This window comes from Gigantopelta aegis, chromosome 10 (assembly GCF_016097555.1).
Source record: "Gigantopelta aegis isolate Gae_Host chromosome 10, Gae_host_genome, whole genome shotgun sequence".
In the NCBI taxonomy this organism is placed as follows: domain Eukaryota; kingdom Metazoa; phylum Mollusca; class Gastropoda; order Neomphalida; family Peltospiridae; genus Gigantopelta; species Gigantopelta aegis.
Genome location: NC_054708.1, coordinates 38446993 through 38465667, shown reverse-complemented (window position 1 = coordinate 38465667; position 18675 = coordinate 38446993). Strand labels below are relative to the sequence as shown.

General features: G+C 38.4%; 1 protein-coding gene across 1 annotated transcript; it reads right to left on the bottom strand.

The window, feature by feature from the left end:
- Nucleotides 1-3651: 3651 nt before the first annotated feature.
- Nucleotides 3652-16792, bottom strand: LOC121383394. The gene is made up of 4 exons (XM_041513397.1): nucleotides 16640-16792; nucleotides 5277-5442; nucleotides 4533-4557; nucleotides 3652-4173 (listed from the first exon to the last, which is right to left on the bottom strand). The coding sequence occupies exons 1-4, from the start codon at nucleotides 16661-16663 to the stop codon at nucleotides 4062-4064; spliced, it is 327 nt and encodes a 108-aa protein (XP_041369331.1). The 5' UTR covers nucleotides 16664-16792; the 3' UTR covers nucleotides 3652-4061.
- Nucleotides 16793-18675: the final 1883 nt, after the last annotated feature.

Here is an 18675-nt window from a genome sequence, read left to right as displayed (position 1 = left end):
TGTTTTAGAATTCTGCATCAATATGCCAATATTGTCGAAAACAAAATTGAAAATGTTACGTCAGCTGTCAGACACATATTGTAGATTCACCCCAAAGAGAAAATGTTACGTCAGCTGTCAGACACATATTGTAGATTCACCCCAAAGAGAAAATATCAATTTCGCTGTCAGTCACCCCAAAGAGAAATATCAATTTTCAGTCCACCCAGTGACATTTTTACATCTGTCTCTCTCCGTCTGTCTGTCTGCCTCTCTCTCTCTCTCTCTCTGTCTCTCTCTCTCTCTCTCTCTCTCTCTCTCTCTCTCTCTCTCTCTCTCTCTCTCTCTCTCTCTCTCTCTCTCTCTCTCTCCGTCTGTCTGTCTGCCTCTCTCTCTCTCTCTCTCTCTCTCCTCTCTCTCTCTCTCTCTCTCTCTCTCTCTCTCTCTCTCTCTCTCTGTCTCTCTCTCTCTCTCTCTCTCTCTCTCTCTCTCTCTCTCTCTCTCTCTCTCTCTCTCGTCTGTCTGTCTGCCTCTCTCTCTCTCTCTCTCTCTCTCTCTCTCTCTCTCTCTCTCTCTCTCTCTCTCTCTCTCTCTCTCTCTCTCTCTCTCTCTCTCTCTCTCTCCGTCTGTCTGTCTGTCTGTCTGCCCCTCTCTCTCTCTCTCTCTCTCTCTCTCTCTCTCTCTCTCTCTGTATCATCTTAATTTATGGATTAAAATAAACCACAATAAACTGTGTATGTATGTGTGTACGAGATTACGTGTATATATATGTATACTTGCAAAATCATGCCAGTGATTTGAAAAGAATTTGAAAAGAATCAGGATTATGCCGAGGGTATACGAAATGATTCGGGTGAATTACGAAGTATGCCGGGAACTACATGTAATTTCAATATAAAATTTTGTATAAAATTCGTTCCAAGACGAAAATAAAACCGTGATGGTATAGCCATAAAATCTGTTTATACTAGTATACAATCCAGAGTTTATTACTGCACTTTCCCCCTTGTTTTCTAATTTTGAAATATACCAACAAGTTTCGCCTATTGCATAAATAGTCTCGCCCGATATTTTTTGAATTTGTATGCTCCCGAATAACGCTATAAATGGCGAAGTGTAATTGATCGATAGTTAAATTGTTATTTATAGATGAAATATCACCTGGACATGGGAGTTCACGCAATGCTATTAGATCTACTGGTAGACCAGTAGAGCTAATTTTAATCGGATTGCATATCACCGTACTTACCAACCATGTGATCTTGCAGGGACGCTGATGTTTTAAGTTTTGATCCGTATTCTTGACATGCATATTTCCAGGGCCATCACCGATACATGGTCCTTTGTGTTTTCGCATACTTGAAACATATGCAAAATATTTTGAGTATTTGGGGCAGTTGTAAGGCTTGTTTCCGATATGGTTATTCAAATGGCCGAAATAAAGTGACTTATCACAGTATGTCGTATCACAATATGTACACGAATACTTGTATATCTTAGTATGGTGACGCATTGTGTCTATGGAAAGTCCCTGTCGAGTTTTATAGACCTTGAAACACACCTCACATAGCAGTTTGGCATCACCGTGCGAGAAAGTAGCATGCTGCCTTAAATCAAATTTACTGGAATATCTTTTCGGACATTTGTCACAAATGAATTTTTTCTTCTCATGCTTAGCCTTGACATGTCGTTTCAAATTACTGCCAACTGGACTTTCGTAAGTACAAAGATCACCTTTTTTTTTCTTTAATACTCCACTAACCTTTGATTTTGGGGTTGGTATTATAACAGGTTTACAGTTGTTAATGTCAACATTAATATCAGTACAGTTGATGAATTGGTGATATAGTTTTCTTTGACATCTGGCAAAGAAATGTTCATTGATATATCAGTTTCATTAATGATAACAGACGATTCATTAGGTTTCTACAACCAGTGTTGCCATTCAGACCGTGTTAACTTGGCCTAACGGTGAGGATAGATATCGAAAGATTTTAGACATTGAAAAAGACAACAAACAAGCTACAACAGCTGTTCAGAAGCAACCTGCTAAATCTGTACAGGTGTGTTTGGATTCTAGAAATCCATCAAACGGTTTAACTAGGGAGCCAGGGTCCTTATTTTCGAAGCAATCTTAGCCTACGAACTTGTAAAAGCATCATAAGCTATGACGTTACTATGGAGTGTGCTATTGTGACGTCACAGCCTACGGTAATTTTACAATTTCGTAATCTAAGATGGCTTCGAAAATATGGGCCCAGGGCCCATATTTTCGAAGCCATCTTAGCGCTACGAAATCGTAAAACCGTCGTAGGTTGTGACGTCACTACAGCACAAGCCATAGTTGATCGGCGCCGGCCTAACAATCGATAGGGTAAATTACTTCCGAAGCTCTCCGGGGATAGCCGATAATGACGTCATTTTGCGCCCACGTCTGTTCAAAAATGGCGCCAGCTACCAACTTGAGACAATATGCATACCCCTACTACACTACACGACAGTACACACTAGCCTAAACTATGCCACACCGTGTGCCACGGATTTCTCCTGTTGTATCCAACTTTTGGGCCATTTCTTTTATCGTTGCCGACTTCAAGACCCGATCCTTAAATTCTGGCATGTTTGTGTCATACGGATGCACATTAATTCTCCACAATTCAATTAATTGTGCATCTTTTTCTTCAGATCATACTGAACTACTGTCTGTGAGGGCTGCCATTTTAAAACCATGTAACGCCAGGAAGGGATTTCATGGGACAGCTAAAAAATAAAGTTTGTTTTATTTAACGACGCCACTAGAGCACATTGATTTTTTTATCTTATCATCGGCTATTGGACGTCAAACATATGGTCATTCTGACACTGTTTTTTGGAGGAAACCCGCTGTCGCCACATAGGCTATTCTTTTACGACAGGCAGCAAGGGATCTTTTATTTGCTCTTCCCACAGGCAGGATAGCACAAACCATGGCCTTTGTTGAACCAGTTATGGATCACTGGTCGGTGCAAGTGGTTTACATCTACCCATTGAGTCTTGCGGAGCACTCACTCAAGGTTTGGAGTCGGTATCTGGATTAAAAATCCCATGCCTCCACTGGGATCCGAACCCAGTATCTACCAGCCTGTAGACCGATGGTCTAACCACGACGCCACCGAGGCCGGTCTCATGAGTCAGCCGTCAAAAGGTTACGGTGGGAGTTCAAATTTTAAAAGTAGCTATGGTAACCGTCTAACCGCTACATCGGATGTGGTTAATCATTTATATCTATATATTGTCTGCGGAGCTCTATTATGATGCACTTTAGCAGCAATAATTTAAACTCTCGTTTGAATAACCCCCACTCCAAAAAAACAACAACAATTAAAATCCTATATGCCCTGGATACGGGTCTTAGTTTGTATTGTCTTATATTAATAATTTTGTGTTTTGGTGCTATTCATGACTGGAGATATATAACACTGTATGTTGGGAACGTAGCTTTTTAATAAAGCAATTATGACTTAGTTTGGCATTAGATTTGTTCATGTGATGAAAATAACTTCAGTATCATAAAACAAATATTCTGTGGTTTTGCGCTATAGTCGCCATTTTGCCATGTTATTATTTTTTCTGATGAGTAATATTTGTCGTCTGATGAATACTAGATGCAAAATTAAAACTCAAACAAAGCACAATATGCAAAATATTTATAAATAAAAGACGAAACATTCATACACCACCAAATCATATACATGTACATACATACGATGGGTATACAGCTATAACACGTCTGGCTACCACTAAATTGTGTTCAAAGTTTGTTTTCAATTATTATGCGAATATTAAACAGACCAAGAACATAGCCAGCAACACGGTAGAGGAACGTAAACAAAGCAAGCTCTGTTCTCTCACATAACTAGTGATTGAGAGTTGTTGTAATCAAGTTAATGTCCATTTATGATGCTCGGGGTTGATCATTGTATGTAGATCAGAGTAAACTAATGGTGACGGCAATGTCCCTGGATGTGTGAATGGCTTGAACTGGAAACAATGCGTTCTAACACATATACGTAATGACTTGATGAGCAACGTCTGTCCGGACATTAATTAAACATTGAAAACATCAGCCATGGGGCCATTGAATTCATGCCACCGCCATTCCTTCCACTGCCGCCACCCATAAAAAGTAATGGCCACATGTTATCATTTCCCATCCTGAAAACAAAAACAGACATAATAAATATCAACATGGTGTTTTCAATACATGATATGTTTTATTTATTTAATAAAATACCCAGAATACGAGACAAACTCTTAAGTGACTATGATACTTAAATGTTATCATTGTACTCGACAGATTTGACCAGAAGTAAATTGCTTGATGTAATATTAGCAAGCTTGGTCATTGGCAGTCAATTTTGTATAGCCTCTTTTAAATGTTATGTGTTTAGATGATCATTTACTACTACTACTACTACTATTACTACTAAAACTACTACTAAAACTACTACTACTACTACTACTACTACTACTACTAGTGGTAATAGTAGTAGTAGTATGTAAAATATACTTACGCCATGTATGCAAGAAGAGGGTTCGCTGGAAAAGATAAATTCGAAAGAATAAGCTGTATTGCCTTTATTTGCTGCATTCACCTAAACAGTTACAATCCAATAATACTATCGGGATATACCGTATTTAAAATCCGGGCTTAAATACGGAAAATACCACCTTCGAGAAGATATAGTTTTATCTGAAATTAGGCCCAGGGCTTTAATTAAGAAGTTGAAAAACACAACATTATACTATAATAAAGACAAAAGGTGCAAGTTAAGATGCGAACGGAATACATAATTACCGTTACAGGAAAGCCTTAGTCACATGCAAAACAGGTTTCAATATCAGAGGAGAGGGCAGTTAATTGAGAACGGGCAATGCATATATATATATGCATTCTACCCACGCCAGTTTTATAATCGAGGAAAGAGAAGACGGGAGTGTTTCCGACACGTACCAATATAACTGTTCGTGTAATGTTATTTTAAATGATGTGTAATTTCTGCTTAAATTAGCTAAGGATTCTTGGCGAAGTGAATGCTAGCACATGGGCTTCATTTCGAGTGGGCTAAAGAAAGGGAAATCCTTGTATGTTTTGTTAAAATTTTGTTCAGTCAGTATCTAAACATATTTTATAATGATCACTGATAAAAAGGGAACAATACTTTGCTTTGTACTGATCACTGACAACTGTCATCTATTATAATAACACCAGTACAGTATTATATGGCGTTTGCGAATAGCGAAATATTTGTTCTTACACATAAATGAAGAACGCTGGCCATAAGAGCCGCCAGCTCCCATAGATGTAGATCCTGTCGTCCCGCCCAATGACGAGAGAAGGCTTCTTCTGTCCCCTGGCATGCTGCTACCACCACCACCAGCTCCGAAACCTCCCTGACCAGTCACCGCTGTAACCCATAGACACTGTGGATATACAAATGAAACCGTTCCAAAATGAAATCTAAGTGTAATTATTCATTTATTATCAATAAACTGTCATTTATAACGACCATTAAAGATTAACTCCATAATAAACTAAACATAAAACCAGACAAAACCTGCTTTGGCAAGTTGTAGTATATCGGTTATGGAGGACATAAAGTCTATTGTAAAGAATATTTATAATGTGCACATCAAAGTGATCCAATTTCTTATGGTAATAATATAACTGCCGTATGTTTGCAGTTCGTATCGACTAGTAAAGGAACCGAACCGAACAGAAGTTTCGGTGAAAATTATGTCGAGATATACCAGGCTAACAGAGGTCAAGCTAACAACGATAGACTATATAGACGGGTTTATTGGCCAGTGACGTCAAAGTACAGTGCAACCATGTTTCGAATCACGTGATCGGTCCGAAATTAAGGGAGTGAAACTCGCAAAATAATAACACGTGAAGGCATTGCATCTGGTTGCATTTTCAGTATTTATTACCTTTTTAGTACATTTTCTGAAAGCAAAACCAGTATGTCGGATAATTCAACCTCATTTAAAGATTGTAGATTCATATCAAAGTTGGTAGAAGTCTGATAATCATAAAAAACGTAAATAATAAAGCATGTATATACACGTGAATATAAAAGCATAACGAATAATTTAAACTTATGGAAGCAAATATAATTTCCATGGACACCTGTATAGCAAAACATATTGAACTTTAAAACAGTATTTTAGCCTCAGCGGACAGGGGTATCAGACCTGCTATCGGCCTCGGCCGGACTGCTGGTGTTCCCTTGCACCTTCTAGTGCAGGTGGTCCTTCCTTCCACCACCCCCACCTTTCCTATCCTGGACGAAGGAGCCGGCCAAGGCCGGCACCTGTGCCCAGAACAGGCGTGCGCTACAACAGCTTGCTCTGAATGTGCACATTAAACCCTCTGACCTGACCTGACCTGCGGTATCAGATGGCCGCCCACCCCCAGCCTATGCTCTTGTTTTGTTTGTACTTGTCTTGGGCAAGGGGATCGTTTTGTAATTAACTAGTATATAGAACATTTTATGACTAATCATAGGTGCGTTTTCAGGGTAATTTAGTGTTGAATATTGTGGATGATTAATTTAATTTGTTTTCTTAGAAACAATAAATAATAATTTTTAAAATATTCATAATAATAAAATAATAACAAATAAATAAATAAATAAATAAATAATAATAATAATAATAATAATATAAATAAATAAATAAATAAATAAATAAATAAATAAATAAATAAATAAATAAATAAATAAATAAATAAATAAATAAATAAAATAAAATAAAATAAAATAAAATGTAAAAATAAAAAATAAAAATTCACAAAGTTGCGATTTTTAGTGGCCTGCATACGTGTTATGTCTGTAAATTATTTATTTATCATTTTATTTGCACACATTTAAGACCATAATAACTCATATATATATATATAAAATAAAATTAATAGGTTGAGTGGGCAAGGGTGTGGGGCAGCAGCGATCGTTTTTATACATATTTTTTCGACTATCAGCAAATACGTCTGTGAACCCACGGGGCTATTTGTCATTCCAGTCAGTGCTCCACAACTGTCATGGTATGTATTATCCTGTCTATATGATGGTGCATATAAAAAATCCCTTGATGTTAATCGCTAAGAGTAGCACAAGGAATGGAGGCAAATGTAGCGGGTTTCCTCTGACTACGTGTCACAATGACCAAATGTTTGACATTCAATAGCCGATAATTAATAAATCAATGTGCTCTAGTAGTGTCGTTAAATCAAACTTTCTTTCTTTCCCACACTCGCCTATACCAAGTATCACAGCCATAATTTAGGCCTAGATACCCAAAGTACTATACAAAGTATATGGTTTGTTATTATGTATATGTATGGGTATGTCTGTGTGTATGTGCGTTTGCGTGGTTAATTATGTATAGTCAAACCTATATTAGTCGGCCACCCAAGGGAGTAAAATTGTGGCCTTTTAAAACAAGTGGCTGCTTCATACGGGTCAGTTTATTCTATATTAGACGATTTGGGAGTGAAATAAGGTGGCCATTTAGAATAAATGTGACAAGACTATAGCACCAATCACCCATTACACATTAATTAGCTATGTTGTCTTACTCTTAAACATTGTTTTAAAATATATATATATATATATATTTTTAAATTATTTATTCAGTTAATAATAGCAGAACAGAAATTATGTTTTACACCACTAGATAACATAAAATAAAATATGTGTGACATTTATTGTAGTGTATACATGGGCCATTTTGAATTAAACTTGGTATCTTCCCTCAGTTTGTTGGAATTTGTGTGTGTATGTATGTATGTATATATGTATGTGGGGGTCATACTTATAGCTGAGTTAAAGATCATCCTTTTATGGATGCCTCAATAGCTCAGAAGGTATAGTGGCAAGTCTGCAATTTGCGGGCGATTCGGTTCCACAGGGACGAGTCCCAGCAACGGCATGAAACAATTTGTCGGGCCAGAAAGGATTTAATTATCCCCTGCGCCAGTGCGTTAATATATATGTATGTAATCGTCAACCTTGACACAAATACAATATATTATAGATATTCATACATCAATACATACTAGCCAGTGCCAGGTCTGCCCACTGTTTTAAGCACGTAAGCGGGATCGATCGTGTGACTTGTAGGTCTCATGCGGGGCCAGGGCGACCAACCTAATGGAAATATTTTCCGGAATTTTCTGGCATTTTCATTTTTAAGCACGCGAACGCCCCTTTCAAAGCAATAGTTTAAAGCACGCGAAAACGCCATTTCTAAAATATATATTTTTTTATTTAAACAGCTCCATATTTGACATATTTAAAAAATAACAACAGCCAAAGAGATACATAACAATAAAGAATTTGTATTATTTATTGGAATCAATCCACATAAATGGCAGAATTTTTCTACTTCCTTTTTAAGCATAGCCCTACTTTATGGCTTGTCTAGTTTACAAAACATGATAAATATATTCATCGGTGTAAATAAAGTTACTATACCTAGTACAGCAATTAACAGCATTATCACAGACACACACATACACACACACACACACACACACACACACACACACACACACACACACACACACAGACCAAACTTCAAAAATCATCACCAAAAAAACCACCCTATTTTAACAGCAAATAGTGTAGTAGTTTCACTCCCACCTACAGATTAGTAATAAAGTGACACACTTGGGACCAATGCTATTTTTATGTAGGTACATTGCCATATTTGCACTATTTCATCAGTGGGGTCGAACTAATTTGTGGTTAACTGAATCGGGAACGAAACGTCTGGTACCCACATTAAGACTGGCTATCGTTCTGCATTACGCTTACATTGCTTTTTGAGTACACTATTTAGCGGCAAAATCTAAGGGACCGTAGCAAAAGTATTTTGAAGCCAAAAGAGACGAAATTTTTCCGGAGGCGGGACGTAGCCCAGTGGTACAGCGTTCGTGTGGGATCGATCCCCGTCGATGGGCCCATTGGGCTATTTCGGTGGGTTCGACCGAACCCCCCCCCCCCCCCCCGAAATCGCTTTTTTTATAATTTAATATATCTGACATTAATATCTGACATTATTATATTTACTCAACATAGAAATATATGCCCAATATCTCTGCAATCTATTTTTGAACCCCCCTTTTCAAAATCCTATGTTTGGAACCCCCCTTTTCAAAATCCTATGTACGCCCATGATCGATGTATGTAATCGTCAACCTCGACATACATACAATATTCGTCAACCTCGACATACATACAATATATAGATATTCATATATCAATACATACACACACAATCACACATACACACATATGTACACATGACTAAAATTCAATCAATTAATACTTTAAGAAGAAGAAATGCTTTATTTAAAGATGCACTCAACTCATTTTATTACAGTAACATGGCATCGGAGATATGGTTAAGAACCACAAAGATAATGAGAGGAGAAATCTGATGCCGCCACTTTATGGGCTACTTCTACTGAATAAGCAATAACACCCAATAGCCGATGTATTTTTCGTGCTGGGGTGTCGTTAAACATTCATTCATTCATTGAATAAGCAATAAGTGGTCTTTTATATACACTTACTCGCAGACGGCGCACTACATACCACACCCTTTGGTATATACCAGTCGTTTTGCACAGGTTGGAACGAGCTCCATCGAGTAGGTTCGATCCTGCGACCCAAACACCTCAGGTGAGAGCTCTACCGACTGAGCTTAAATCCTGCGCCTGTATATATTTCAATAATCCGATTTTCGTGAAAATGCTCATTAATAAAATATTATCTTCCTTATTACACGGGGTTTTTTTTAATACATATTTACTTTTTTGTCAACTGCGACATTGATATTCAGGCTGGCAGAAAATAAATTGAGGGTACATACTAAAAACATCACAGACCATAAGTTGCCGTATCAGAGGATTTGGGTTTTAAAATATTTTGAAATTAGACACTGCTGTCCAAACTGTCAAAGTGGACAAAATGCAGTTTCCTTACCACGATTTATACCAAATTACAATGTCACACATGCTATACATATATTAATTGGCAACATTTAAGGATACATAATGTTATCCTCAGTATCATGTGTTAAAACCCCTGATATTGTCCCCCTCCAATCCCATTACAAAAGAGGAAAAGGCATTGCAAATATTCCAGACTTTCTGCAAGGTCAGAAGACTTCAGCAGCATCATGGCGTGTAGATGTATGGCAACACGAGATGTATTTCGATTTCTTAAAATTACGAGAAGCTGCCATTCTGGAATTGTTTGTTTTACAATACCTGAGCACATTTTAAATTACGGCTGTTTGGTGTCTAACATATGGTTGTGACACTTGGTCTAGATAGTGAGTGAAAAAATGTGCTCCCACTACATTAGATATTTCTACCGGAAAACAGAAAATAATGTTTATATGCACAGACATAATATCAACTAGCACGGTATTTAATATATAACAAGCATGGTTACTGGTTGGAACGAGAAAAATCCAATGAGTCCACCGAGGAGGCTCGATCGCATGACCCAAAAACACCTCGATTGATCGGTCTACGACTAGGCTAGATATAACCCATAAAACACCTGAGGTTATTCTCAAATGGTCCAATCCGCTACTGTGTGTTCCACAGCTGGTATATCAAACATTGTGGTATACGCTATTTGTGAGTGCGAGTAACACACCTATTTGCTGATAGTCGAAAGGAGAAGCCTATGTGGCAGTAATGATTGTCTTAAATACAATAAACTCAACAGTCTCAAATTGACGAAATGCGGTGTGGTGTCGTTCAAGCACACGTTCCTTTCCATTTTTGTGTTATTACAATTCAAGTCGGTGTCTTATTACAATTCAAGTCGGTGTCTTATTACAATTCAAGTCGGTGTCTTATTACAATTCAAGGCAGCACTGGTTAGTACAAATCAGGACAATTCTTTGTTACAATTCAAGTCAGTATTACAAATCAGGGCAGTTTTTATTACAATTCAAGGCAGGTATAACAATTCAGGGCAGTTTTTATTACAATTCAAGTCAGTATTACAATTCAGGGCAGTATTACAATTCGGGGCAGTTTTTATTTACAATTCAAGGCAGGTATAACAATTTCAGAGTTTTTATTACAATTCAAGTCAGTATTACAGTTCAGGACAGTTTTTATTACAATTCAAGTCAGTATTACAATTCAGGGCAGTTTTTATTACAATTCAAGTCAGTATTACAATTCAGGGCAGTATTACAATTCAAGTCAGTATTACAATTCAAGTCAGTATTACAATTCAGGGCAGTTTTTATTACAATTCAAGTCAGTATTACAATTCAAGTCAGTCAGTATTACAATTCGGGGCAGTTTTTATTACAATTCAGGGCAGTTTTTATTACAATTCAAGGCAGGTATTACTTATTACAATTCAAGGCAGGTATTACAATTGAGGTAATTTATTACAATTCGGGGCACTACAGGGTCGTTAGTGGAAATAAAATAAAATGCATGTAATAAAATACAATACATTTAAAATAAATTAAAATAAATAAAAGTTGTATTTGTTAAGGATACAATTTCAAGTTATTTTGTACTTCAGTATTTATATTACTTAGTATTCATCAATTTTGGTGGACAATATTTGCTAATATCATAATTATTAATTTATAATAAATATATAAAATTAAAAAGAATTTGGATTTGATAGGTAGACAAAGGTTACTTATATTATTTAGTATTCATTGCTAACTATAATCCGTCCCATCCTCCTACCATTTTGTTGTTGTTGTTGTTGTTGTTGTTTGTTGCTTCTTTTTTTTAAATCAGTTTTGTTTGACGTACGAAATGTTTTGGAAATAACAATTGTTTATTATTATTATTATTATTATTATTATGGTGTCCAATTTAGAAATAATTTGTAGTGAATTCCATAAGATGAAAAAAGGCGTTCCTGTGGGATGGACTATATATACTAATTTCATAGGTTACACCAATCATGACACAGGTAAAGAAAACATCACCACGGCAGCCAGAAGCGACCAGACTAAGGACCAGCAGCATCGATAAGCCAGGATGACTCGTGCCTGGCAGAGGCACCAGCAGTCACGGAGGTACAGATGGCTGGCGAACTGGGATTCATTCTGCCAAGTAATGATGTTGCTATTTACCAAAATGTCCATCACACACTCGGCATGTATGTGTCCCATGCAAGCCGAAAACAAAATTATAACGGGGAACTATATAATTGAGCTAAGCTGATTGATGAATAGTGTATGGGTGGCAAACTGAATAACAAATTATACTGATCAACGGAAAATTGACAACCAGGGAAAAGACATCAAATAAAATTGGAACCAATGAACAGTGGTCTGATGCGTTTATTGTGGTCATGAGTATTTATATAAGCGCTCATCCGGGGAAAATGTAGGAACTCCTTAAGTACTTGCAAACAGTTATGCTGGGAGTAGCTAGAGTATCTGGGCTGAGGTGGAAAAGATATGACGAACAATTTTATCTCAAAAGGTCACTTTATCCAACAAGTCCTTGGAGGGGGTGGGGGGGGGGGGGAGGTCGATACGGAGTTATGGTTATTGTGGATGATGCCCACCCAGACCATGCCCATTGTACATAGTAGCAGGGACAGCACACGGGTAGATGCTACGATTTTAACGGTGTACTTCAGGATATGAACACTCATCTGGGTGGTCCTTTGCCCATTTGTCATATGGCGCTGCACAGGGTTAATCTTGAAACAATATAATTTATTGGGAAAAGGTATACTTGGCTGCTGTGCTCAGAACTGGTAAACTCCCCCAACATTCTCGTTATATTGTGTACTTTAATCGGGGCGAGACATTTACCATTGTATTTAAACATTTTTATATTGTGCTCTATAACCTGGAGTGAAAAAAAGTATTATTGCTTTAGATAGTGTCGCTTTAAGATGGTGGAAAAAAAACTTCCTGTTGATTGGTTTTGTGGTTGGCCGCTGTTCGAAGGATCTCTTGACACATTGTTTGATTTTTCCTTTATAGATATCTTGAATATGTGCTGGGCCGCTATGTGTGCAACACAAACCACTCAAGTTTACTGATCACCTAGAACAAGTGTACATTTCCAGACTTGTAATTAGTTGTACTCTGGACCAACTTTAGCATTAGGTTCCAAATCATACCACCGTTTACCAATTTAATAACACAAGGAGCAATGACGGGTCGGGTCGTAGCCCAGTGGTAAAGTGCTCGCCAGGTGCGCGGACGGTCGGTGTGACCGTTGGGCTATTTGTCGTTCCAGTCAGTGCTCCACAACTGGTGTAATGAAGGCCGTGGAATGATGATGCTAATATAGAATATCTCTTGTTGCTTCATGATGAACTACTCTGTTTTAATTAACGCGAATAGTTCATTCACTGGCAGCAGCGGGTTCCTCTTTCTTTCTTTCTTTCTTCTTTCCTCTGATCAGTGACCTTCAATCTGCACCAATCAACTATCACACAATGAACAATGTCTGTAAAGGATGGAACAATTTGTTTTTCAGTTCTTAAACATCCATCAGTCAGTGTAGTCTGTCTGTCTGTCTATACATATGTGTGTCTGTCTGTCTATCTATCTATCTATCTATCTATATATCTATCTATATGTCTGTTTGTCTGTCTGTCTCTGTCTGTCTGTCTACCTATCTTTCTATATATCTATCTATCTGTATGTCTATCTATCTATCTAGATGCACACACACACACACACATAGCGAGAGAGAGACAGAGAGAGAGAGAGAGAGAGAGAGAGAGAGAGAGAGAGAGAGTTGGGGGGGGGGGGGGGGGAAGAGACTACGCGGACTTGTGGATGGTAATGAGCTGAAAAACAAATTGTTCCGTTGAAGGACGGTTGATTGATGTAGATTCAAGGGCGTTGCTTAAGTGCGTTCCTGTGGTGGGGTTCGACGCACTCTGAATTTCTTTCGTCGTGGTTTATGCATCAAGAGGACGGTTCCGCTGACATGTCTTGTCAAAGTAGGAGACAAGATCATCCGCTTTAGGCGGTACAATGTCCTCATATCTTCTATACCATCCTTTACTACGGGCAAGAATGTCTGACGTCGTGTCACATCTCCAGTTACTTTCGTTTGTACACGGGTATAGCTATAACTACGTTAAAGGGTACACTATTCTTCTGACAGAGGCGAGTTGTAGCTTGGTGTTACTGGGATCGCCTGGGGTGCGCTGGGTCGATTATTTGGAGTCGACTCCGGCATTTTCCCAATAGTCCTGTGCCCCATCTTGTTTACGAGAAAAATCAAACGAAAAATCCCATGCTGCTATACGAGAGGTGTGGCCTATGTGGCGCAGCGTGTTTCTGCTCTGACAATGTATACCAAGAGATGACATTAATTTATTAGCCATTAAAACGGCCATGGCTTAGAATGTGCTGTTGTCGTTAAACAGATATTCCTTGCATTTCGTTTTTTTCCGATCGAGCCTAAAACTTTTATAAAACATTTAAAATACGTTTACAAAAGGATTGTTTCTACAGTGCTTATGCCCGCTTATAGGTTACAGCAAACTGCGTTTATCTCATCCATTCATCTCATCTCATTTCTAAACGTTTTCAGGTCGCGGATAATAAACCTAATTACGTTGCTGTCTTCGCTGAATTGTATCTTGAATTCTACACACGTATATAACTAATACCATAGTCAGGGTGGTGGGGTTAGCTGGGAAAGCCAGCACTCTAAACCACAAGTCAGTCAGGGTGGTTGGGTTAGTGTGGAAAGACAACACTCTAAACCACGAGTCAGTCAGGGTGGTGGGGTTAGCTGGGAAAGCCAGCACTCTAAACCACGAGTCAAAGTCAGGGTGGTGGGGTTAGCTGGGAAAGCCAGCACTCTAAACCACGAGTCAGTCAGGACGGTGAGGTTAGTGTGAAAAGACAACACTCTAAACCACGAGTCGAAGTCAGGGTGGTGGGGTTAGCGGGGGAAGCCAGCACTCTAAACCACAAGTCGAAGTCAGGGTGGTGGGGTTAGCGGGGGAAGCCAACACTCTAAACCACAAGTCAAAGTCAGGGTGGTGGGGTTAGCGGGGGAAGCCAACACTCTAAACCACGAGTCGGTCAAGGTGGTAGATATCGTGTCGAGTTGTTAAACATTCAGTTCTGGTGGCCAGTACAAAAACGACGACAGTGACGACGACAACGACACACATTGTTACAAAATGTTTCGGTTGTGACTTAATGCTTTACCCTAAATGATTACGTCTTTAATTTGAGTTATAAGAAAAACTAAATCTTGTGTCATAAATATTTGTTTAGAAACACACGCATGTTTTAGACCCGCTCACGCCATATTGATTAGCAGCAGTAAATCGTTTAGCTGCACTTTTAAAAAGTCAAATGGATCTATTAATTGAGCAGATACCATACATAATATATACAGCACATGAAACGGAATGAATGCTATGACAGCATATATAAATAAATGGTGAAGATGCAATATGTCTTTTATGGTGTAAGACTACTGGACAGGATCAGATGAGTTATCTCCATATCATCCGAGCCCGGGAACACAAAAGCGACATTACGATTGATCCCTGTCGGTGGGTCCATCATGTTATTTCTCGTTCCAGCGATTACCCGACAATAGGACCATGGTATGTACTATCCTATAACTTACCCATGATATCCCTGTCATAAACCATGTGATAATTTTAGTGTATTAATCCGGTTAATAATGGTATGCAACTTTGCAAAGTCTCTAGGTAATGTTTTGCAGCGGATTGGTCATTTGCTTACAAGCCAACAAGACCTGTGTACCTGAGCGTAACATTTCAAAGATTTAGTTAAAATGCGTGACGTCAAACTAATTTGCGCTAATCGTGATGACGTCATATTACCGATTGCGGCGACTTTAGTACTGTGATGTACTAAACATTGCATTAAAATGTTATTTTAGAAGTGTTATAGGATAAATATAATTCGCTACTCGTTTTTTTTAATATGTAAAATATCACAATTAAAAAATACTCGTAACAAATCCTCTATATCTGTGGAATGATGCACATAAAAAATCCCTTGGTGCTAACGGAAAATAGTAGCTCATGGGGTGGCGGAAGATGGTGTACTTTCTAATTATCTCTATAGTCTTTAACCCTGTCCGACGCTCATAACCGTCAATAAAATCAGTTCAGTGCGTCACTAAATCATTTTTGTTTTGTTTTTGAAGCTATAGTGCCTGTGGAGGAATAATGCTCCATATGGAGTCGTAGACTAGGGATAGACAGCCATAATCACGCACCACAAGTGGGAATAGCTTGCTGTATTCAAACTTACGGTGCACTGATTTACGGTGGAGACAATAATGAAATAAAAGAGCCCATGTTGTCTTAGGTGGGTCAAAAATCTACTACCTACCTGTCAGTTCGATCATAGATCCGTCACATCAGAGAGACAGGTTGCGAAATTAGATGATTACAGTTTTGTTTAATGACAGATGTAAATTACCGGTAGTGTTATTTTCAAAATTCCTATATTGACAATTCCTCGTTTGACGGTTCAGGGAAAAATCCTCCTACAACAAGCTATTTCACTGAGCATTTGCTACGATAAAATATCAAAATGAATTATCACTCAATACAACATAAAACAGAGTAGTACTTACCACAAAGAGGACAATTTTCATCATGTTCGATATATGTTTTCTAATCGTTCAAGAGGAGCTAGAATGATGCAGATGTCTGGCATCTTTACTTATATCTGTTATGTAGCCACGCCCATCACGTGATTTCTGACAATAACATAGGGTGATGGACTGGCCTGAAGAAAACGAAAAGACATTTGCAATTATCCTTGTTAAACGGTTTCTGGCAGGACATTCAATCATACACAACACTGTTTATTGTGGCACGTGGCCAGTATTAAGTACACACTAGATTTACACTCCAGTTTCCTTATGGGGACTACTGGAATTTGTTTCACAAACTATCCAAGTTAGTGTCTCCATCATATTTCACACTTGTTGCCTATTCAAGTTGTATTTGCGAGGCGTCAACACTGAGGTCGGTGTACACCGTGTGGTAACGTTACCCAACACCACGCCACACACACCGATAGAGTGACTCAACACTCGTGATATAGCACAACTGTTGCGGCCAGCAGACGTAAATTAATGGCTTTAACGTAAATTCATACCGATAGGCGAGAATGTGTGCATCTTATTCACGATAATAATAAGTACATGAACCGTGATTTTGCATGCTTTTGTTGCTTTATATACTGACACATTTGTATACATTCAAACGTAGCTGTCTCGACCTCTGTTAGCCGAAGGACTTTTAAGATCGATCGTTCCACCACTGCACCACGACTGGTATATCAAAGGCCGTGGTATGTGCTATCCTCTCTTTGGGGTGGTTCAAAAGATACCTTGCTACTAATGGGGAAATGTAGCAGGTTTCCTCTCTGAGAATGCATGTCTCATTGTATACATGTCCTCTCTAAGAATACATTTCAAAATTACGAAATAAATCAATGTATTCTAGTGGTGTCGTTAAACAAAACAAACTAATATTTTACCTTTATGTCGAGAATTCATCATTTTATCTCGATCTAACGTTATCTTGAGCGGTTTTGGTCGGGATTTTCAACATCTAGTTAACAATGTTTCACTGTTTACCTAATATCCAGAAGCATGGTGCTTGTTTGTTTGTTTGTTTGGTTTGGTTTAACGACACCACTGGAGCACATTGATTAATTAATCATCGGCTATTGGATGTCAAACATTTGGTAATTCTGACGAAAGCACATACCACGGCCTTTGTCCAGTTGTGGTGCTCTGGTTGGAACGAGAAAACCCCCTTAATTAGCTGAATGGATCCACCGAGGTGGTTCAATCCTGCGACGCAAGCACCTCAAGCGAGCACTCAACCGACTGAGCTCAACCAGAAGCATGGTGAGACAAAATAAACTTTACTTTTTAAAGGTATTTCGTTTTCAAAAGGCAGGTGTTCTTTGCGAGAAAACTGAGAAAATATCAGTAATACATCTAGACTGTTTAAAACATTTAGTGTATCATAGAAGCCGTATCATATATAACGATATTCAGTATCGTATTTCTGTACAAGACTGGTTCCAGAAGAAGCTATGGGAGAGTCGTGAGGATATGCAGCCATCCAAACTGTCAGGCACTTTGCCTACAGAGGTGAGTTCATAGCACTGTTAAAGTCGCACGTCCTAGTTTCAGCCCGCGAAAATTAATTCTAATTTTGGTTAATCTACAAAACTGTAACACACTTAGATCACGTTTTTATAAAATAGAGTGAAAAAGCAGGTTTTATATCGATAAATACCATGGGAATCCCCGTGACCCAATTACCTGAAATAATTTTGAAAGTTAGTATTCTGATGTCACCGGTAGATGTCGCTCGAAGCACAGAAATGCCTATGTCACGACAAATTTCCCAGAGTGCACACAGACTTGGGGTGCGTTCCTTTCACCTCTCCTGGGCATGTTCCAACTGTTCTGTCCTGGACAGCGAAAGGAATAAGTTTGGAACAGGAAGTTACTTTACCAACATGGGTGCTTCTGTTGAGGAAGTGGCTGCTGCAGCAATCATGATACTTGAATCGGAATAAGACGATAATGATAGTCCGCCACTGACCATGTTGACTATACTACAGTGTTTGAAATAATAAATT

Excerpts from the sequence above, each read along its gene's own strand:
- LOC121383394 (XM_041513397.1), bottom strand. The coding sequence starts at position 16,663 with ATGATGAAAATTGTCCTCTTTGTG. Across the intron at positions 5,443-16,639 it reads TGAAAATTGTCCTCTTTGTG|TGTCTATGGGTTACAGCGGT; the intron begins GTAAGTACTACT and ends GTATATCCACAG. Across the intron at positions 4,174-4,532 it reads CCTCTTCTTGCATACATGGC|GATGGGAAATGATAACATGT; the intron begins GTAAGTATATTT and ends TTTTGTTTTCAG.